The sequence below is a fragment of the Neovison vison genome, chromosome 7 (assembly GCF_020171115.1).
Source record: "Neovison vison isolate M4711 chromosome 7, ASM_NN_V1, whole genome shotgun sequence".
In the NCBI taxonomy this organism is placed as follows: Eukaryota; Metazoa; Chordata; class Mammalia; order Carnivora; family Mustelidae; genus Neogale; species Neogale vison.
In genome coordinates this window covers 56,298,853-56,320,622 of record NC_058097.1, presented here as the reverse complement: position 1 = coordinate 56,320,622, position 21,770 = coordinate 56,298,853, and the positions used below count along the sequence as shown (strand labels likewise).

Genomic DNA, 21,770 nt, shown 5'->3' with positions numbered 1-21,770 from the left:
CCGCTGTCCAGCCGCATTCCTGGCCGGGCTGGGAGGGGCCGCACATTCAGAGGCCTGGCACGGGACCCAGGCGGCGTCCTTCCTGGCCGCCGTGGGGGCAGGGCAGCGCCCGGGGTGCGGCGGAGGGGAGGAGCACAGTGAAAGCTGCGGGGCGGGGGGGGGGGGGGGGGGTGAGGGCCGGGAAGAGCAGAGGGCCGGACGGTGAACTGCCAGGCCCACTGGGCCTCGAGTGGGAAAGACGCCAGCGAGGGGACATCAAAATCGTTGGGCCCCAGGGCCTACCCTCCGGCCGGAAGCTCCAGGGAGGCTGAAGCTGGGGTGGAACTGGGGGAGGCGGGCAGCTTCGGCGGCCCCTTGGGCCGGGAAGGGGCGGGCAGAGCAGAGCTTCTTGGAGGAGGAGAGGAAGTCGTGCCCATTTCTGGAAGTGGCTGAGGCGGCCTACGGAGGCGGAGTGGAAATGGCCCGAAGCGAGCTGGGGCGGTGGCTGAGGGTCTTCCGGGTGCCTGACTCCAACACCTGGTGACTTCAACTCCCGGGCAGTGGGACTCAGACTCGGTTTTGACCCGGACCCAGACCTTGGGAGTTCGGGTGTTGGGCTCAGCAATGCCCTCTGGTGCTCAGTCTGAGGGTCTGAGATGCCACTGCCTTAGGTTCCCTTGAGTCTGTCCAGTGGTCAAGGAGTCCCCCAGTGTGGGGTCAGCAATGCGCTCTGTTTACGACACTCTGGGAGCCTGTTTTTGATGTCTCTGTGTGCCAAACTGGGGGATAATCTGTGATACATGCTGGTGCAGACAGCCTACCCATCTGTCAACGATGCTCCCATCTGCCCCGGTGCCTGCTTGGCCAGCGATGCCCCTTCTCCCCAGAGCCTCTGCAGACAGTTGCACAGGTTGTGCACTAAACATAAATTCCATATTTAAGGGGCTACCGTGCATGTTTCAGGCATTTACATATTTACTACAACAGTTTCCCAGCAGATGGAGGTCAAGTGCCTTGGGGAAGGGGCAGGCCTTTTGCATAAAAGCACCATATGGGCTAGATCAGTACTAGTCCCTTCCCTCTGGTACCCTCAGGTTTATGAGCAGCTCAAGCCTGAGGGCCTACCCCACTCTCCCCTCATCTGATCCCAGATGATTGTGCAGGCTCCCTGGCTCAAGTGTGCCCCTCCGCCCTCAGGCTCAACCCCAAGAGGCCACAGGTCCTCAGCCAGCAGATTCCAGGGCCCACACCATTCCTAGCTGAGCCACCAGCCCTGGCACTGGTTTTCCACAGAGCCTCTGTGTGCTCCCATCAGGACACTCCCCAGGCTGGCTCCCCTCCAGGGACATTCACGGGGACCCCCTCCCATGACACACACATCCTCTCCCCTTGGACACCTGGGAGAGCTGTCCTCCTTTCCTCCTTCCCTTCATTCCTTCTCTCATTCAGCAAAGATTTATGAGTAACAACTGTGTGCCTGGCCCGAAGTAAAAGGCAAACCATGTCTGTCCTCTGCTCTGGACCCTCCGAATTTATCTCAGTCCTCTGAGATCTGAACTCTGTCCCTTCCAAGCCTCGCCTTCCACCCCTGTCCCATTCACACACTGAGCGAATCCTTATGGAGCACCTACAATGCCAGCCAGGGAAGTCTGATGATGCTTAGTCAATGATTATTGACCCAATGAGACTTTGAGCAGATGTGATGCTTGAAAGCCAGACCACCTACCTTTGAAACTTTGCTTTGCTGTTCTGCAGCTGTGTGACCCCAGGAGAGGCACTTCACCTTTCTGGGCCTCAGGAGCTCATCTGTAAAGTGGAACAGCAACAGTGCCCACCTCCAAGGGCTGTGGTTCTGGGGAGGGGGCTGTCCCAGGCAGAGGGAAGAGCACAAGCAAGGGCTGGGATGAGAGGGACCCTACAACATTTTCAGGGATCTGGAAGCTATGGGTTTGGCTGGAAAGAGGGAGGAGAAGTGAGGCAAATCATGGGGCTGGAGGGGTCTGCAGGGGGCCAGTGCATAAGGGGCCCTGGGTGGCAAATGATACCAGGCACCATGAGGGAGTCAGGAAGTGCAGGGATCCCTCTGGCTGCCACGTGGATGTGGTGGCTCAGAGATGAGACTAAAGGCTGGGAGCCTCGAGGGGAGGCTGGGAAGGGACATCACACCCCTGGCAGGGTGGTTGGGAGGACGGGGAGAGGCGCTTAGCAAGCCAGGAGGACAGGTTCTGGAATTGATGAGACTCGATGGGGCAGGGGCCTAGGATGAGGCCCAGGGTTCTAACCAGGGAGCTGGGGTTGGGGGAGACTGTGGGGCTGCCCTGGGATGGTGACTGGGGGGACAAGCAGGTCTGGGGTTGATGCTAAAGCCAGAGAGGGACACAGGGGGTGCAAGAGGCTTGGGGAGGGAGAACCAGGAGAAAGCATCCAGATTGCTGGGCCAGTGGGATTGGAGCTTGGTAAGGGAGGGTAGGAGGCTGGAGCAGGTAGGGAGGATGGGAGGGAGGAATGGAGAGATCAGCTGCTCTGTCGGGGACCCAGCTGCCACTTGGCTCCTAGTGGGTGGGAGAGGGTTGTCCCTAAAGATAAGCTTCGATACCACCCCACCACCACTCCCCTCCCACCCCGTCCCACAGGATGTCCTGTGTTTACTGAAGTGACCTTGGCCGGAACCGGGATACTGGTGCCACCCCCTAAACTCAACTTCCCATGGCCACACACCCCTGGGGGAGGGAAAGCAAGAGAACGCAGAGCGATAGAGAAAGAGAGAGACAGAGACAAGGAATGAGGACAGAGAGTGGAACAGAGTGGTAGAGAGACACACAGACAGACACACTCTTCATGACAAAGAAGCTTCCTTTACCCACTGAAGGGTGACCACAAAACACAGCAAAAGCCTGAATGCTTGTTCCCAGTCTCAGAGGGACTTCTCTTCAAGAAGTTCACAGGAAGAAGTTCACCCTTCAAGGGTTCCTGTGCTCTGAGACACAGAGAGAGACAGAAGAGCGCCGTACCAGCCTCCCTTGTCTGGCTGACCCCGAGCAGAGAGGTAGATTTTCTTCCCAACTCTAGCCTGGGCTGTAGTCAGACTTTCCAACCTCGACTACTTAAAACTGTCCCTCCTGAAGGCACAAGGCAAGCAAGGCCTTAGGACAAAGTGTCAGCCCCTCCTCACAGGCGCTGCTGAACATGGGCCTCCCCTCAGCTTCCCCTCACTCCTTCCCATTCACTGATTTCTCAAAGGGGCCCCTGTCACAGGCTGTTCCCTCTCCCTGAAACCCAGTCATAGATCCACCACCTGCCCAGCAGCCTTGCATGAATGCCTATGTATCTTTCAGGTGCTGGCTTAAATGCCACTTCCTCCAGGAAGACTTCCCTGCCCTTTCTGATAGTCCCAGAGTGCAAGGCTCCTCTTGCAGACCTATATCTGTCCCTCATACTCCTTAAGTCAGTGTGAATTATATACTCATTTCACTGAGCACTTCTTGAATGCCTGCCCCCATACCGGACGCCCCCTGCCACAGCTCACAAGCTGTGAGCCTTGTGAGGCCGCAGTCATGGTCACTTCCGTGATAAACCCCAGGGATGGATAAAGAAGAGGTGTCTGCAAATAGCTGCTGAATAAATGTATAAAATAGGAGGAAATATAAGCAAGGCGCATATTTGGCCCTGGGGACGCAGCCATTAACGAGGAGTCAGCTCTCAACTTCTAGAAATTTCACATGTGCTGAGCTCTATCTGGATTCAGGTCCTGTGCACAGGCTATTCCCTCTGCCTGTAAAACTGTTCTCTACATTCTCTTGCCTGGTTCCTGTGGATCATCCAAGTCTCAGTTCACATGTTTCCTCCTCCAGGAAGCCTCCCCTACCTCCCTTGCAAGGCTGGAGCAGGCACCTTTCCTGGGCTCCCCTATCAAGGCCCTGACATTTCTGACCACGACTCTCTCATCATCGCAATCGTCACCATTCCGGGTCTGTCTCCCTGTTAGACTATGAACTCCGCAAAAACAGGCCCGGGCTGTCCAAGTCACGCTGTGTCCTCGGCACCATCCAGCATAGGGTTGGACAACAGACCAGGTGCTCATGGACTGCTGACCTTGGATAAAGACCGTTGCCTTTCTCCCCTCTGGTACTTTGCCTGCATTTGCCCCTCTCCCTGGAAGCCCCTTCCTACACATTTTTTTTAACCTGGCTCCCACCTTCTCAACCAATCAGTTTGACTTCACATGTCATGTCTTCCAGAAATCCTTCCCTGAGGGGCGCCTAGGTGGCTCAGTGGATTAAGCCGCTGCCTTCGGCTCAGGTCATGATCTCAGGGTCCTGGGATCAAGTCCCGCATCGGGCTCTCTGCTCAGCAGGGAGCCTGCTTCCTCCTCTCTCTCTCTGCCTGCCTCTCTGCCTACTTGTAATCTCTCTCTGTCAAATAAATAAATAAAATCTTTAAAAAAAAAAAAAAAGAAAGAAAGAAATCCTTCCCTGAGCCTGCCCCCCCAGGGTAAATTTAGGTCTGTCGGTGTCCCCAGTGCCTGGCAAAGAGGCTGCCGCCAAGGGCTTGTGTTTGTTGAGTGAATAAACAAACACATGAATGGTTGAATGGATCAATGAGAGAGACAGAGAGAGTTTGCCAGGGTGAGGGTCTCCTCAGGCCCGTCAGACGCCCTGATCACACTGTTCCTTGTACCCTTCCCAGGAGAAGGGTTCTGGCAGGGACCTGGCCACACCCAACCCTTGGTGGCTGCCAGGCCTGGAAGGCATTTCCCAGAGCTCAGCACATTCCTGCCTTCCCTGGCGGCTGAGAGTGGGCAGGGGGCATTTTGGAGAGAATGGGGGAGGACCCTAGCACTCTGGGATCCTGCCAGCCTGTGCTTGGTCCCTGTGCCCTCGGGAGTAGGCCCCAAGCTCTCGGTGCGGGGTGGGGTACAGGTCCCCAGAGGGGCTGGGGGGCTGGTGCAAGGAGCAAGGTTGACAACTGAGGTGAAGGCTTGGTGGCCGTGTCTGGCTCGACAATGGGACAGAAGCTGCTGACGCGTGCTTTGGGGGTAATCCCCGGTTTCATCCCAGCTCTGGCCCCAGGCCGGGACTCAGAGAGCTGGGAGCATCGGAGCCAGCGGCCGGGTGGGCGCAAAGGGCATGTGGGAATACTTGTGCTCCTTTTGCCGCCCCCCGGGGTCTGGTGAGTCAGGGCAGGCTGGGGTTGGGGGTCAGGGGATCAGGGTGAGGCCTGGTGGCCTTGGTTTGGGACTTGGGCAGGTCTGGGTTCAAAGCCTGTTGCTACCAGTGACTTGCTGCAGGCGACCTTGGGTGTCACTGTCTCTGAGCCTCCTTGTCTGTTACATGAAGAGGACAGAAGAGAGTTGCAGGGTCTCTGGGGCCCCGCAGAAGTGGGGTTGAACCCCCAGCTCTACCACTTCCTGGCTGGGTAGCTAAATACTGGGCATAATGTGCTCACCTTGAACCCTGGATCCTGGGAGCAGAGCTCAGAGTGCCCAGTATAGTACTTAACCCACGACAGATGTACCCCCAACATGGAAACTCCATGAAACAGAGAAGTGGGGCTCCTACGTGGCCAGCCTTACTCAGGCCTAAAGAGTCCCTCACCCAGTGACAAGTCTAGCCAGACCCCTAATTTGTGTGAATAATAATGCAAAATTCTTAGAAGTGGCGCTCACTTGATGCCAGGCTCTTAGCCTCTTTTAATTCCTGTCATCTTTGCAGTAACCCCATGAGGTGGGCATTTTTATCATCCCTGTTTTAGAGATGAAGAAGAAGAGACCCAGGAAGATGCTGTCAGGCAGCCGGCAAGTGACTAGGCTAGGACTTGAATCCAAATGGACCGAAAGAGGGAGTGTTAGGACTTTATTTTAGGGGCCCCAGGAACCAGCAGGCCCGTCCCTGGGTCTGGAACCAGGACATAATGCTAGTCGGGTGGTCAGCCTCCAGCCTCCAGCAGCAACGTGCAGGTCTCTGGAACAGAGGCTCCAGCAGAGGTCTCAGCCCAGGCCAGGGCAGCAGCTGTCTCTGTCCTCTGCCAGCCTAGGCTCCCCACCCGCTTCCCGGTGCATGTAGCTGGGAGAGGGGGGATGTTTGTTTCCCCACCACCCACTCCCTGGTGACGTCATGCCTCAACAGCCAATGGCTGGGGGTCTCCCCCCACATCCCCCCTCCTCATTCCTTTTCCCCCCCAGCCTGGGCTGGGGCTGAGCAGACAGACCGGGAGCTCTCAACGTGTCTGGAGGCCCAGTGGTAAGAGATCAGCCGGTCTTACCCCATCCTTGGCAATGGCCGAGAAGCCGTGGGAATGAGACCTAGGGTCCTGGGAGGTGCTGGGAGGTGCTGGGAGGACACCTGGGGGGCTTCAGAGGTGGTATGGTAAAGGCACAGACTTTGGAGCCAGACCCTGGGTTCAAATCCCAAGATTCCTCTCTTTCTGGCTATGTGGTCTTGGGATTGATACTGCACCCTTTGTCCCTCTGCTATCCCACCTGTGAAATGGGCTGACGGAGGTCTCTTCACAGGGCTGGTGTGAGATTAGATGAGTTGCTGTTTCCACAGAGCTGGGGCAGGATGCCTAGGCTGGGGCTGGCTTTTTGGTGCTTGGAATAGGGTGCTGGGGATCTTGGTGGTAGGAGGCTAGTGCCTGAGCTGGATGTTGTCGCTCACCCAGAGTTCCCCTTGGGTAAGAGAGAAAGTCTGATGAGCAAGAGCTGGATATGAGACAGCCCACCCTCTAGCGTACATTACTTGAGCGCTTACTGTATACTGGCTGTATACTTTATACTGGCTCCGTTTCACAGATGAAACCGAGTCCCTGAAAGGTGAAATACCTTGCCCAGGTGTTCAGACCTGAGATGTTCTGGAGCAGGGACAGACTGAGGCTGCTGCTAGGCCACTGTCCAAACAGAGTGTCTAGGGGCCCAGACAAGTCAGGTTAACTCCCATTAACTGCTGAGGGCTCCCCATCATTGGCAATTGGGGAAACTGAGGCTCTGGATGGGGAGCGTTCTCATATAGGGTTGGCACCAGCCATGGGGAAAAGAGGGTGCCAATTCGGGATTCCCTCAGCAGGCCCCGCTCAGCTGAAGGGCCCAGGGCCCAAATGACGGGCCCTCCCCCGAGCCTGCTCTGAGGGAAACCAGGGACATCTTAAATAGGACTCTCGGTCACATCTTCCTCAGGGAGGTATTTTGAGGATGTAATGAGCCAAGGTGGACAAGGATCTTTGTGCATCGTAAGTACTCAAGAAATGGGGACTCAGGAGAATTCTGGAAGCTGAGGAATGTACTAGGACAGGGCCACAGGACCCACTCAAGAATAGCTGTGGGCATCTGGAGGGTCCTGCCTGACCTTCAGTCACCAGGGGAACCCCTTTAGAAGATCTTCTCCTAATACAGTCAGGGACCACCAGGAACCTTCCCCCACTTGTCCTTCTCCCATCCGTCCCACCTAAAGGGATGGGCAGAGCTGGGAACAGAGAGTGCCCGGGGTGTATTTGGGGGGGCTTCCTTCCGAAGCCACCCCTACCCCACCCCAGGAGCTGGGTATATGGCTCAGGAAGGGCACAGATGGGCTAAATATAACCTGGGCTGGGCAGGGAGGAGGGCACTCTCTCTTGCTCCCGCCCTGGTTAAGCTTCCTGTGCCAGCCTTTGGGTGTGACCCTTGCTGCCCTGGCCTGAGACGGGGAGCTGGCAGGCCAGGAGAGCCTCCCTTTCATCTCCACTACCTTCTACAAGTATCAGGCTCTCCCACCTCCCACTCAGGATGCTATGTGATGTCAGGGACTCAGTTTTTCAGATCTGGTTTCAAGTCCTGACTCTGTCACTGTGGTGTCTTTTTTTTTATTATTATTAAGATTTTATTTATTTATTTGACAAATAGAGATCACAAGTAGGCAGAGAAGCAGGCAGAAAGAGAGAGAGGAGGAAGCAGGCTCCCCGATGAGCAGAGAGCCTGATGTGGGACTAGATCCCAGGACCCTGAGATCATGACCTGAGTTGAAGGCAGAGGCTTTAACCCACTGAGCCACTCAGGCGCCCCTGCCACTGTGGTGTCTTAACCCTCATTTATTCATCAGTAAAATGGGGTACCAAGGCCACATCTATAAAGTGCCTGCCCAGCCCATGGTTGGCCGAAGACTTAACTTTAAAAATGCCTGTTTGGGGCACCCTCAATGCCCACCTCCCTTCCCAGCCCAGCCCCTGCCCCAATTCTTTTGCTGCTTGGGGCTTCTCCAGTGCTCAGAGCCACCAATGAAAGTTCAGGTCCAGAGTTGGGGTCAAGGGCAGGGGCTTGGGTGTGTGACCCCAGACAGGTCACTTCCCCTCTCTCAGCCTCAGTTTCCAACCCTAAAACAATCACCATATTCAGGGTGATTCAGAGACCTAGGGCAGTCCGCACTGGGGCTAGTCTGTAGGAAATGCCACAGATATGGGACCTGGAGCAGCTGAGGTCTCAGAGAGGAGGTTGGGGAAGGCCACAGAGACCAGGACTCCTAGGAGGGCCAGAGAGAAGCCCTCTGCTACTGTGGGGTCCCTGCCAGTGGAGTGGGTACAGCTAGACCATTGAGGGGTCCCTGTGTCCTCTATCCTGGCCAGTGGTGGGCTATGAAGGGCCATTGTGCGGCTGGGGGTGGGTGGGCAGGGGCGGAATGTGACTGGGCACAGCAGATGGGCCATTGTTTGAGGGAATGTGCCGCGTGAGGCCTGACCTTTCCTGGTAGAGTGGGGGTTGGAGGTTTGGCATGCCAGGTGGGGGCTGGGAGGACAAGGCCAGAGTCGGCCTGGGGAGGGGATGTGGAGAGACAGTATTCATGCCCTTTTCCCCAGAAAGGCCTGTTGGGGAGGAGGCATGGGAATCCCAGTTCTGCCTCCTTCTCACTGGGCTGTGTGACTTTATGAGAGATTCTTGGCCTCTCTGAGGAGCTGTGGGTTTTCTGCAGGAAGGAGGCGGAGCACAGGACTGACAAAAAGAATAACCACTCAGTACCTATTAGTTACCATCACCTGTAGAAAAGTCTGGAATTCTCAGATAAGTTCAAATCCTGGCTCAGCCACTCGTGACCATTTGTGGTTGTCCTTCTCCCAGCCTCAGGTGTCTTCTCTGTAATGGGCTCGAAAACTCTCTTGACCTCACAAGAGTGTTCTGAGGTTTAGGGGCAATGAATGACCCCTGTGGGACATTTGTCACAAGATCAGGACCACAGAAAGTGCTCAGTAATAATAATGGGGCTTCTGAAGCCCCTCCACGTACCCAGCATTTTGTATTTACCCACTTCTTTGACGTAGTAGGTGCTGTTCTCCCCATTTAACAGATGTGGAAGCTGAGGCCCAGAGAGGTGAGGTGATTGGCCCACAGGGAGGACAGGGGAGTGGTTAGGATTGTTTTATGGTGAATTTGGCTCTCTCGGTCGAGGCGCAGGGGCTCTACTCTCAGGCAGTCCTAGGAGTCAGCTCAGACTTGACTTTACTGTTTGTTGGCCAATAAAGGTCTTCTAGGCCTCAGTAACAACCCCCCCCCCCCACTGTGGGGATGGGATACTGACAGAGCGCAGGGTGGGGTTAGCTGATGGTAATGCTCACATTCTTCTTCTCAGAGCCCGGGACCCAGGAGGCCCAGGGAGCTGGCCGTGACCCTGAGGTGAGCATTGGCCGTTGCCACATGCCCCCCTACCGCCCCCGCAATCCCTCCCCAGCTTGCTTGGAGCCTCATGCCCTGGTCTCTTCCTGACAGGTAGCAAGACCCCAGAGGAAGGGCGTGAGCCCCGCAGACGACTGTGCCTGTGCTACACCCCAGGCTGGGCTCCTGTTAGGCGGGGGTGCCTGTGCCCAGGCAGCGGTGAGAGGAAGGGGTGGGGGGCCCTTCTCCTGTTCTGATATCCGTCTTGGCCTCTCCCTCCACACCTGGCTTCCTCCTTGCCACTCTCCTGGCCTCAAGCCTCCCTCCCTGTCCCCCACAGGCTCAGAGGCAGCTGCTCCATGCAGAGCTAAAGCTGGTTCTGCAGCAGAAGGGAGAAAGGAAGCAGGAGCCTGGGGCTCAGGTGACTCCCAGCTGTGCCATGGAGGCCAGGAGCCGGAGTGCTGAGGTGAGCACCCACATGCCCTGCAAGGGGAGCTTGGGGGCAGGGGGTGGGTAGGGGGCACAGACTGAGGCAGCAAGAAGACACTTTCTGGTTTCTCTGTGCCTCAGTCTCCCCATCGGTGAAATAGAAATAGCGACAGTGCCTATTTTATAGGTCACCGGGAGGAAAAGAATTTGAACATATGGAAAGTGCTTAGCACAGTGCCTGGTACAAACTGAGAGTCCAAGCAGCGAATTCATTGGGGGCATAACAGAGTTATATTAATGACGAGCTGAAGAAAATTGGGCAGAAACTTTTTGTTGGAAGAGGCAGGCTGCTATGGGGGTTAAATACATGAGCTTTGAGCTCCTGGGCTTAAATGCCAATCCCCCACTTTGGTTGTGCAGCTCCAAACAGGGGACCTGACCTCTCAAACCCTGTTTTCCCATTGGTGAAATGGGACAACGGTCGCTGTTATGGCGCTAGAGGACTCGCATTGACCACTTCCTACAGGATGCTAGGCACAGAGCGGGTCTACTTTTCCCCGAGCCAAGCTGAGGCTGAGGGGTGGCAGGCCAGGGGGAAGGCCAAGGAGGTCACTGCCTCCAGGATGGCCTATGGGCTCCGAGGTCACAGACGGGGTTTAAGCCCAGCTGCTTAACTTTGCTGTGTGGCATTAGGCAAATCACTCCCTTGCTTCTCTTTACCTTTGTGTCTGTCCGTGCTGTGGGGAGGATGAAATGAGACGCTGTAGGTAAAATGCTTAGCCCAGAGCCTTGGGGAGGTGGTCACGTTTCTGCTGTTCCCAGCTGCCTCTACAACTCTTCTCACCTCCTCTCAACATGCTCCTCCCAGCCCTCTAGTCCCAGGGCCACGGCCAGCCTCGACCTGTTGCCCTAACCCTCTCCGAGCCCTGGGCTCAACTCCAATCTACTCAGTCCCGATGCCCCGCCCATTACAGCATCCTCAGATCCCTGTTGCTTCAGGTCTCAGCTCACAGGGACTCCTTCCGTAAACCCATGTCACCCATGGGCCCAGAGAGGGCAAAGTTCTCCCCCAGAAACACACGGCAGATTGAGTTCCTAGACCGTTGTGGAACTGGGGTCTCTCACGGCCTTTTCTAAATCCCGGATGTGAATCCCGACGGGCGCTGCTGGGCCAGGGCCAGGACAGCACCATTTACAATGAATACCAGGAATGCCACGTCTGCTGGTCCACTACTCATCACCCACGCACCCCTCTTCTTCACTGGATTCCCTCTCCCAAAGGCGTTATGTAGGTCTTGGGGTCACAGAGTCCACAATAGGGCATAGTCTCACACGCGTTCAGGCCTCCGAAGAGCCCAATCTCACCCTCCCCCCTTCATCCTGCACCACTTAAAAGATCCAGCGCTTTCCTCGGAAGCCCATCCTCACCCCACCCCTTGCTGGGCTGTTTTTAAAGCCTTTTTCCTTATCTCAGTTCCACCCTTCGACTATGGATCCCCGCCTTACCTTCACGTATTACTCTCTTGCCACACCCCTCTCAGATTTTTGGCCCCTTCTCTGTGGCCTGAGCTCTACCTGCGCCAGCGGTCTGTTCACAAGCCCCGCCCCCGAACTGGTCCCGCCCCCGAGGACAGAGCCCGCCCTATCATGCCCTCCCCTCTCGCACACCCCCCAGCTCCCCCGCCTCCCTACTCCGCTTCTCGTCTATAACTCCGCCCCTTCGACCCCGACCCCAGGGCTCCGGCGGACAGCAGTGGGCCGAGCTGTTGGGCCTTGCCGCAGGTGCGAGAGAGCAGGCGGCCCTCGCGCTTCCTTAAAGGGAAGATGTCGGAGTGGGTGGGCCCGCACGGCCGGCCGGAGCCGCGCTCAGGGTCGTGTAACTGGAGGACTGTTTTAAGAGCCGCTTTTAAGCGCGATGCCGGACTCTGGGCGAGGTCCGGCCCCAGCGCCCCATGGCGACCACTCGCTGCCCTCTGCAGGAGCTGAGGCGGGCGGAGTTGGTGGAGATCATCGTGGAGACCGAGGCGCAGACCGGGGTCAGCGGCATCAACGTAGCAGGCGGCGGCAAGGAGGGAATCTTTGTCCGCGAGCTTCGGGAGGACTCGCCCGCGGCCAGGAGTCTCAGCCTGCAGGAAGGTGGGCGGGCCGGGAGCGTGCGGCGGGGCCTTCGGAGGTTAGGAGTGCGCCCCAGGTCCCGGGCGTGGCCTGCTCCCAGGAGGCGGGGAGAGTGGCTTGGGGCGGGGCTTTGTGTGTCCGCCTGGCAGTGGCTAAAAGCGGGCTCTGGAGGGTCATAGTGTCTGTTTGACTTTGAGATCTGCAGCTAGCTTGTGATCTTCTGTGCCTTGGGTTTTCCATCTCGAAAATGGGAATAATTCTAGGACTCACCTCGCAGGGTTATTACGTGGATCAAGTGAGTCAGTAGTTGAAAATGCTTAGCGCATAGCTAAGGGGCACACAATAAGCACCGTGTAAGCACTAGTTATTATTTTTGTTGTTGGGCCTGGAGAAAAGAGGTGGAGTTAACTTGGAGGGAGTCTTAGTAAGGGATATTTTAAGTGACATGGATGAGGCTGATGTGATTTATTCATGCAACAACTATTTACTAAGTGCCTTCTATTTCCAGATACGATTCTAGGTGCTTGGGCTACTACAGTGAACAAAACAGAACACACTCTCTGCATTTATGCTTATTTTCTAGAAGAGAGAGATCTATTTGACCAAAATATGTAAAACACATAGTAAACTAGAAGGCATTGTGTGCTGTGCATGCCTGTAGGACAGTTGTATTTTTAAATAGGGTGAACCAGGAAGGGAGGAAAGGCCTGGTGGAGGGAAGGGAGTGAGTTGTGTGGCCATCTGGTTTTCAGAGGGCTTCACAGGCCATGGTGAGAATTTTGACTTTTAATCTGGGAAGGTTTGAGTGGGACAGCACAGAACTCCCTGCTTATGCATGTACTCTCTTTCAAACAAATAAAATCTTTTAAAAGTTTATATTTTTATATTTTTATTTTTAAAGATTTTTATTTATTTATTTGACACAGAAGAGAAAGCACAGGCAGGAGGAGCAGCAGCCAGAGGGAGAGGGAGAAGCAAACTCCCCACTGAGCAGGGAGCCGGGTATAGGGCTTAATCCCAGAACTCTGGGATCATGACCCGAGCCAAAGGCAGCTGCTTAAGGCAGCTAAAGGCAGGTGCCCATCTGAGCCACCCAGGCACCCTAAGACGGGTTTTTTTTTTTTTTTTTAACTTTATTTGAGAGAGTGAGAACTAGCAGGGGTGAGGGGAGGAGCAGAGGAAGAGGGAGAAGCAGATTCCCCACTGATCAGAGAGCCTGATGTGGACTCAATCCCAGGATCCTGGGATCATGACCTGAGCCAAAAGCAGATGCTTAACCAAGTGAGCCACCCAGGTGCCCCAAGATAACTTTAAATAAATTAATAAGTACACACACACACACACACACACACAGAGGCTACTCTGATTATCCAGGTAAGACTTGGTGATGTTCAGAGACAAAACAGTGTTAATGGGCATGAAGAGAAAGGTTTGGATTCTGAATATATTTTATTTTATTTATTATTATTATTTTTTCTGGATATATTTTAAAGGAGGAGCCTTCAGGACTGGATATGGGGTGTGATGAAAAGAGAAGGGTCAAGGATGTGTCCAGGGATTCTTTTTTTTTTTTTTTAAATATATATTATTTATTTATTTGAGAGAGAGAGAGAACAAGAGTGAGCACTAGCAGGTAGAAGAGCAGAGGGAGAGGGAGAAGCAGGCTTCCCGCTAAGCAGAGAACCCAATGTGGGGCTTGATCCCAGGACCCTGGGATCATGACCTGAGCTGAAGGCAGACACTTAACCAACTGAGCCACCCAGGCACCCCTGTCCAGGGATTCTTAACCTGAGGTTGGAGTTGCTAGTTCCACAAATGGGCAACTGGGGCTGGAGCTTGTTTGGAGTAAGGCCAGAACAGTCTGGATCTGTCAAGTGAAGGATATCTGTTGGATGCCATGGTGAAGCTGTGGAGGGGGAGGTGGATGTATGAGTCTAGAATGGAGGGGAGAGTGCTGGACTGGAGAAATAGACTTGGGAGTTGTCAGCCCATTTATAGTCTTTAAACTCCTAATCTGGGTGAGCTTCCTAAAGGGGTGAATATAGCATGGAGATAGAGATGAGAAGGGGCCCAAGGCCTGAGCTCTGGGACAGTGTGTCATTAAGAGATCCAGGAGGTTGGAGGCTGAGAAGAAACCTCCAGGAGGTTCTAGAGGGTGTGTCTTACCCTAGAACCCAAGCCAGACAAATGAATGAAGGAGAGTGATGTTAGGTCGAAGGCTGTGAAGTCCCCTCAAATGAAGTCTGGGACTTGATCACTGGGCTTAGCTATACAGATGTATGGGACCTTGAGAGGGACCATTCAAGGTTCTGGAAATGGGTGTCAGAAGTGTGATTGGAGATGTGGAAAGTGATGCAGCTAGACGACTCAGTGCATTTGCCGTTAAGGTGAACAGATAAATAGAGCAGGAGCTCCAGGAGTGAGGTCAAGACAACTTTTCCTATGGGGCAAATAATGGTATGTTGTATGCAGATGGGGATAACATAGAAGAAAGGGACAAATTGGTGATGTGGGGAGAGAAGGGAGAACTGCTGGAGGATGTCCCTGAGAAGGTGGTGGAAAGGCTGACCTGAGTTGGAAGTGGGGACGGTTCATCCTTAGAAATAGGTGGAGAGTGGAGTGAATAGCCACAGGAACTGGGGGGTGAGTAATGGCATGGAAGATTCTGGAAGTTCTGATTCTGTCCTCTCAGTAAAGGAACCAAAGTCAGTGTCTTATAATGTGAGAATAGGGGAGTGCATGAGTGGCTCCACTGGCTAAATTTCTGCCTTGGGGTCAGGTCATGATCCCAGAGTTTTGAGATTGAGCCCTGGGTCCAGCTCCCTGGTCAGCAGGGACTCTGTTTCTCCCTCTCCCTCTGCCCCTCTGCCCACTTACTTGTGTGCTTTCTCGCTCTCTTAAATAAATGAACAAAATCTTTATAAAATAAAATAAAATGTGAGAATGGGGAGGGTGCCTGGATGGCTCAGTCCTCTGGACGGGGTGGGAGGGGTCTGTGGTCATGAGGTCTCAGGTCATGATCCCAGCGTCCTATGATCAAGGCCCACGTGGGGCTCCCTGCCCAACGGAACGTCTGTTTTTCCTTCTCCTCCCTGCTTGTTCTCTCTGTTGCTATCTCTGTCTCTCTCTCAAATAAATAAATAAAATCTTTATAAAAAATGAAGTAAAATGTGAGAATGGGGGAGGGAAGTGGAAAGGCAATGGGCGTGGCTTGGATGGGAGGGGATTTGTTTGGCAGGGGCGGGGCTAAGGCCATGGGGCGGGGCTTCACTGGAGCCTGTCGGGATCTCAAACTGGGAGCATTTCGCTCGGGGCGGGGGCGGGGAGGATAGGCGGGGCCAAGGTTTGGGGCCCGCCAGCCTCGCTGAGGTCGCTCCAGGGAAGTGGGTGGAACCAGGCCTAGGTGGAGCCAGCAGATGCCCATGCCCTGCCCATCTCCACCTTGCTTACAGGAGACCAACTACTGAGCGCCCGTGTATTCTTCGAGAACTTCAAGTACGAGGACGCACTACGTCTGCTGCAATGTGCCGAGCCTTACAAGGTCTCCTTCTGCTTGAAGCGCACTGTGCCCACCGGGGACCTGGCGCTGCGGCCTGGCACCGTGGCCGGCTACGAGATCAAGGGCCCACGGGCCAAGGTGGCCAAGCTGGTACGCGTGCTTAGCCCGGCGCCGGCTCTGGACTGCCCCAGCGATCCAGTCTCTGCGCCCTGAGCCCTACTCTTCCACACCGTGGCCGTCTTATCACTAACCCAACGCTAATCCCACCCTCGCCTTCTGTTCTCTACCCCTAAACTCCTTCCTGGGGAGGGGGACCCACCTATCTCAGACCAGGGCCTTTACCCACTTTGGAGAGCTATTAGCTCTAGGCTTGCCAGTAGTCCTGAACCAGGGGACTCCAAACTAGCCAGGCCAGTTCAAGCCTGAGTGCTGCTCACTTACTGCTGAGTGACCCTGGACCAGTTTCTTTCCCTTTCTGGGCCTGAGTTTCCCCATCTCTAGAATGAAGATATTGGGGGAAATCCTGGGTGAGGACCTGGCAGTCTTGGGTCCCAGTTCCTACACTCCTGTTGACTCATTGTCAGCTGCTAAATGAATGTCTGTGCCTTACAGGGGCAGTAATTGCGAAATGACAGGAAGGAAGAGGGGCTGGTGTTTTGGGGACAAGATGCTTCATCCAACACATCCCCACCCTGGTGCAATGCCAGATGGGGTTCCCCCATCTTCCCCGAGCCTCTCACTGTCCCACCGCCTCCCGCATCTCTCCTCTCTCCCCAGAACATCCAGAGTCTGTCCCCTGTGAAGAAGAAGAAGATGGTGATGCCCGGGGCCCTGGGGGCCCCTGCAGACCTGGCCCCTGTTGACGTCGAATTCTCCTTTCCCAAGTTCTCCCGTCTGCGTCGGGGCCTCAAAGCCGAGGCTCCCAAGGGTCCCGTCCCAGCTGCCCCAGCCCGCCGGCGCCTCCAGCTGCCTCGGCTGCGCGTCCGAGAAGTGGCAGAAGAGGCCCAGGCAGCCCGGCTGGCCGCTGCTGCTCCTCCCCCAAGGAAAGCCAAAGTGGAGGCTGAGGTGGCAGCAGGAGCCCGTTTCACAGCCCCTCAGGTGGAGCTGGTTGGGCCCCGGCTGCCAGGCGCCGAGGTGGGTGTCTCCCAGGTCTCAGCCCCCAAGGGGCTGGGAGAGGTGGCCCTCCACCTGCCAAGCCTTGGACTAGGAGCCCCCGCTGCCCCTGCCGTGGAGCCTGTGGCCCTAGGGATCCAGGTCCCGCAAGTGGAGCTGCCCACCTTGCCATCGCTCCCCACTCTGCCTACACTTCCCTGCCTGGAGACCCGGGAAGGGGCTGTGGCTGTGACGGTGCCCACTCTGGATGTGGCAGCGCCTGCCGTAGGGGTGGACCTGGCCTTGCCAGGTGTGGAGGTGGAGGCCCGAGGAGAGGTGCCTGAGGTGGCCCTGAAGATGCCCCGCCTCAGTTTCCCCCGATTCGGGACTCGAGCAAAGGAAGTCGCCGAGGCCAAGGTGGTCAAGGGCAGCCCCGAGGCCAGGGTGAAGGGGCCCAGACTTCGGATGCCCACCTTTGGGCTTTCGCTCCTGGAGCCCCGGCCGGCTGCTGCCGAAACTGCTGTCGAGAGCAAGCTGAAGCTGCCCACCATCAAGATGCCCTCGTTTGGCCTTGGGGTCTCGGCCCCTGAGGTCAAGGTGCCCAAAGGGCCTGAGGTGAAGCTCCCGAAGGTTGCGGAGATGGCCGTGCCAGAGGTGCGGCTCCCTGACATTCAGCTCCCCAAAGTCCCTGAGATGAAGCTCCCGAAGGTGCCAGAGATGGCCGTGCCAGAGGTGCAGCTACCCGACGTGCAGCTCCCCAAAGTCCCCGAGATGAAGCTCCCCGAGATGAAGCTCCCGAAGGTGCCAGAGATGGCCGTGCCCGAGGTGCGGCTCCCTGACGTGCAGCTCCCCAAAGTCCCCGAGATGAAGCTCCCGAAGGTGCCAGAGATGGCCGTGCCCGAGGTGCGGCTCCCCGACGTGCAGCTCCCCAAAGTCCCCGAGATGAAGCTCCCCGAGATGAAGCTCCCGAAGGTGCCAGAGATGGCCGTGCCCGAGGTGCGGCTCCCCGATGTGCAGCTCCCCAAAGTCCCCGAGATGAAGCTCCCTGAGATGAAGCTCCCGAAGGTGCCAGAGATGGCCGTGCCAGATGTGCAACTCCCAGAGGTGGGGCTCCCCAAAGTGTCAGAGATGAGGCTCCCGAAGGTGCCGGAGATGGCCGTCCCTGAGGTGCGGCTCCCCGACGTGCAGCTGCCAAAAGTCCCTGAGATGAAGCTCCCCGAGATGAAGCTCCCTGAGATGAAACTGCCAGAGATAAAACTCCCCAAGGTGCCCGAGATGGCTGTGCCCGACGTCCACCTCCCGGAGGTGCAGCTGCCAAAGGTGTCAGAGATGCGACTGCCAGAAATGCAGGTGCCCAAGGTCCCAGAGGTGCATCTTCTGAAGGCGCCCGAGGTGAAGCTGCCCAAGGCTCTGGAGGTGCAGCTAAAAGCCGAACAGGCAGAGGGGATGGAATTTGGTTTCAAGATGCCCAAGATGACCATGCCCAAGCTAGGGAGGGCAGAGTCTCCATCGCGAGGCAAGGCAGGCGAGGCAGGGGCTGAGGTCTCTGGGAAGCGGGTGACACTGCCCTGTCTGCAGCCAGAGGTAGGTCCCGAGGCGCGTGTGGGTGTCTCCACTCTCACACTACCCTCCGTGGAACTAGACCTGCCGAGGGCCCTCAGCCTGGAGGGGCAGGTCCCAGCAGCCGAAGTGGGCAAGGTGGAGCGGGCAGAGGGCGCTGGGGTGGCCGCAGGGGTCGGGGAAGTGGCCTTCCGAATGCCCTCTGTTGAAATCGTCACGCCACAGCTGCCCACTGTGGAAGTAGAGGAAGGGCGGCTCGAGGTGACGGAGATGAAAGTCAAGCCCTCCTCCAAGTTCTCCCTGCCCAAGTTTGGACTCTCGGGGCCCAAGGTGCCCAGGGCAGAGGCTGAGGGGGCTGAGCGAGCCACCAAGCTGAAGGTGTCCAAGTTCGCCATCTCACTCCCCAAGGCCCGAGCGGGGACTGAGGTTGAGGTGAAAGGGGCAGGGGAGGCAGGCCTGCTGCCTGCCCTCGATCTGTCTATCCCGCAGCTCAGCCTGGACGCCCGTCTGCCCACAGGCAAGGTGGAGGTGGCAGGGGCTGATGTCAAGGTCAAGGGGCCGAGGTTTGCCCTGCCCAAGTTTGGGGTCAGGGGCCGGGATGCTGAGGCGGGAGAACTAGCGCCAGGGGTGGCCGAGTTGGAGAGCAAGGGCTGGGGTTGGGATGGGAAGGTGAAGATGCCCAAGTTGAAGATGCCCTCCTTTGGGCTGGCTCGGGGAAAGGAAGCTGAAATCCAGGGTGGGCGTGTCAGCCCAGGAGAAAAGCCCGAGTCCGTGGCTGGGCAGCTTAAGATCCCTGAGGTGGAGCTGGTCACCCTGGGGGCCCAGGAGGAAGGGAGGGCTGAGGGGGCTGTAGCTGTGGGTGGGGTACAGCTCTCAGGCCCGCAAGTGTCCATGACCAGGCCGGCAGGCACTGAGGGCCAGGAGGGGGCGCTGAGGATGCCCCTAGGCATCTCCCTGCCCCAGGTGGAGCTATCTGGCTTTGGGGAGGCTGGCCTGGGCACCACCGCTGGACCACAGGTCAAGGGCGCAGCCCAGTCAGTGGAGGGCACAGCAGGCTACAGGGTCCAGGTGCCTCAGGTGACTTTGTCTCTGCCTGGAGCCCAGGTGGCAGGTGGCGAGCTGTTGGTAGGTGAGGGCGTCTTCAAGATGCCTGCTGTGTCGGTGCCCCAGGTTGAGCTGGATGTGGGACTGGGCCGAGAGGCGCAGGTGGGTGAGGCAGCCACAGGTGAGGGGGGCTTGAGGCTGAAGATGCCCACACTGGGGGCCAGAGCTGAGGCTGGGGAAGAGGGGCCTGGAGACCAGTCCCCAGGGGCCGAGCGCACCTTCCATCTCTCACTACCCGACGTGGAGATCTCCCCACCTACCGTGGGCGGTCATGCTGAGTACCAGGTGGCAGAGGGCGACGGGGAGGCCGGACACAAGCTCAAGGTGCGGCTGCCCCGATTTGGCCTGGTTCGGGCCAAGGAGGGAGTTGAGGAGGTTGAGAAGACCAAGAGCCCCAAACTCAGGCTGCCACGAGTAGGCTTCAGCCAGAGCGAGGCAGTCCCTGGGGAGAACTCCCCCAGCCCTGAGGAGGAGGAGGAGGAGGGCGGCGGGGAAGGGGCCTCTGGGCGCCGAGGCAGAGTCCGGGTCCGCTTGCCCCGCGTGGGCCTGGCCACCCCGTCTAAGGCCTCTCGGGGCCAGGAGGGCGAGGCAGCCCCCAAGTCCCCTAGTGGGGAGAAGTCACCCAAGTTCCGCTTCCCCCGGGTGTCCCTAAGCCCCAAGGCCCGGAGTGGGAGTGGGGACCAGGAAGAGGGTGGATTCCGGGTTCGGCTGCCCAGTGTGGGGTTTTCAGACACAGGGGCTCCAGGCCCTGCCAGGATGGAGGGGGCTCAGGCTGCTGTCGTCTAAAGCCCCAGAACAGAGGGAACGTCCTCTCCCATTTCCCCATTCCTGCCTCCTTCTTGTTTTGTGTGTGAGATAACTAGCACTAACCCCTCAGAGGGTGGGGAGGTGGCTGACTGACTGGGACAGGGCCAGGGAGGCCTCATGCCCGGCTCACTGGCAGGAGGGCCTGTATCTTGCCGAACCATGTGAATAAAATAATCCAGAGGTAGCCTTGTGTTGGGTTTCCTGTGTGTGTGTGTGTGTGTGTGGTGGAGGAACAGGGGAGAGTGGAGAGGGTACAGGGAAAGAGGTCCCCAAGGAGGGGGCCTGCTGGAGCCTGGCCTGAGGAGGGCCTCTGTTGGCAGACACCGGGCCATCCCAGGTCTGAAGGGAGTCAGGAAAGATTTCGAAGTGGGTCCTGCCCTAGCCATTCAGAACTCCTCAGGGTCTCTGAGCCAGACCCCTAGGCTGAGGCCTCTCCCACCAGGACCTCCCTAGGGGGCCCTGAGAGAGCAGCACAATTGCTACGCATGTGCCCTCTGCTGGCCACCTTCTCCTCAACAAGGCCACCTCCACATCCTGGGGATTGCTTTCCTGTCTGGCTGGTTTGACTGCCCCATCCGGCCCGGCCCCACCCAGGAAGGCCCCTCCTGATCCCTCTCCAGGCTCCAGTCTTCTTAGGACTAGCTCCCAGCATCCTCAGCTCCCATCAGGGCTGGCTGGGCCTTGGCTCCCAGGGACCCATTCCCACGCAGGTCCTAAGCCCCCACCAAGGAGCTCCAGATTCCCCTGCATCTCTCTGCGGTGGCCCAGGCTGGGACAAGAAGATACTCTGTCCAGTCCCAAGTGTCCCCCTGATGTCCCAGTATCCGTCTGTCTGCTCTCCTCACATCCGGCCGTGCCCTTGAGTTGTCACACACCCCTGGCTTACTCCAGTATCTTCTCCATTAAAGCTGACCTCCCCTGGGTCACTGCCTGGTCACGTGCTTTCTCTTCATCCCCACCAGACATGGCAGGAGTGACTTATACCTCTGGCGCACACTCTTTGCCCAGCCCTCCCCTCCGCCCATTTGGGGTTTCCCTCCCACTACGGCTGACCTGTCAGTGTCTATGGTGACTTCTCTATGGCCATGCTGAGGACTTCCTCTGTCTCCCTTGTCCTGACTTCTCAGGGTCCCTTTCTCCTTTCTGAACACTCTCTTCTCTCCTCCCCACTCCTCTCTCTCCTCATGCCCCTTGGGCCCTCAGGACTCTTGTGAGGCCCTCAGCCACCTCCACCTGGTCCCCAGGCCATGTCAACCTCCCTGTGGTCCACATGGGAACCTATTTTCCCTTGCATGCCCCCGCTGGACGTGGCAGTGGTTCGGAGCTTAGGTCTAGAGTCAGACTGCTTGGGGTCAAAGCCTGTTGCTGGCACCCAACTAGGTGGCCTTCGGCATTTTTTCAACTTCTTTGCATCCTGATTTTCTCTTCCATAAATGTTGCTATTAAAATGTATGTGTAAGGACGGGTTAAGGCTTCTAAAGCACTCTAGACTTGTCTAACCCGACATCAGCATCTGCTCCCCCAAGGTGTTCCTTATCCATGTCCTTGTTCCAGGGACCATCCCTGAGCCCTGGG

General features: G+C 57.0%; 1 protein-coding gene across 3 annotated transcripts; it reads left to right on the top strand.

Moving 5' to 3' along the window:
* Positions 1-6,188: 6,188 nt before the first annotated feature.
* Positions 6,189-20,379, top strand: PRX (periaxin). Of its 3 annotated transcripts, none has more exons than XM_044257315.1 (8): positions 6,189-6,218; positions 9,567-9,610; positions 9,704-9,808; positions 9,930-10,055; positions 11,998-12,154; positions 15,586-15,782; positions 16,410-17,525; positions 17,604-20,379. In XM_044257315.1, the coding sequence occupies exons 4-8, from the start codon at positions 10,029-10,031 to the stop codon at positions 20,172-20,174; spliced, it is 4,068 nt and encodes a 1,355-aa protein (XP_044113250.1). In that variant the 5' UTR covers positions 6,189-6,218; positions 9,567-9,610; positions 9,704-9,808; positions 9,930-10,028; the 3' UTR covers positions 20,175-20,379. The 3 variants fall into 3 exon arrangements, with proteins under 3 accessions (XP_044113250.1, XP_044113249.1, XP_044113248.1); XM_044257314.1 differs by having other exon boundaries at positions 16,410-17,549; positions 17,628-20,379; XM_044257313.1 differs by having other exon boundaries at positions 16,410-20,379.
* The last annotated feature ends 1,391 nt before the right edge of the window (positions 20,380-21,770 follow it).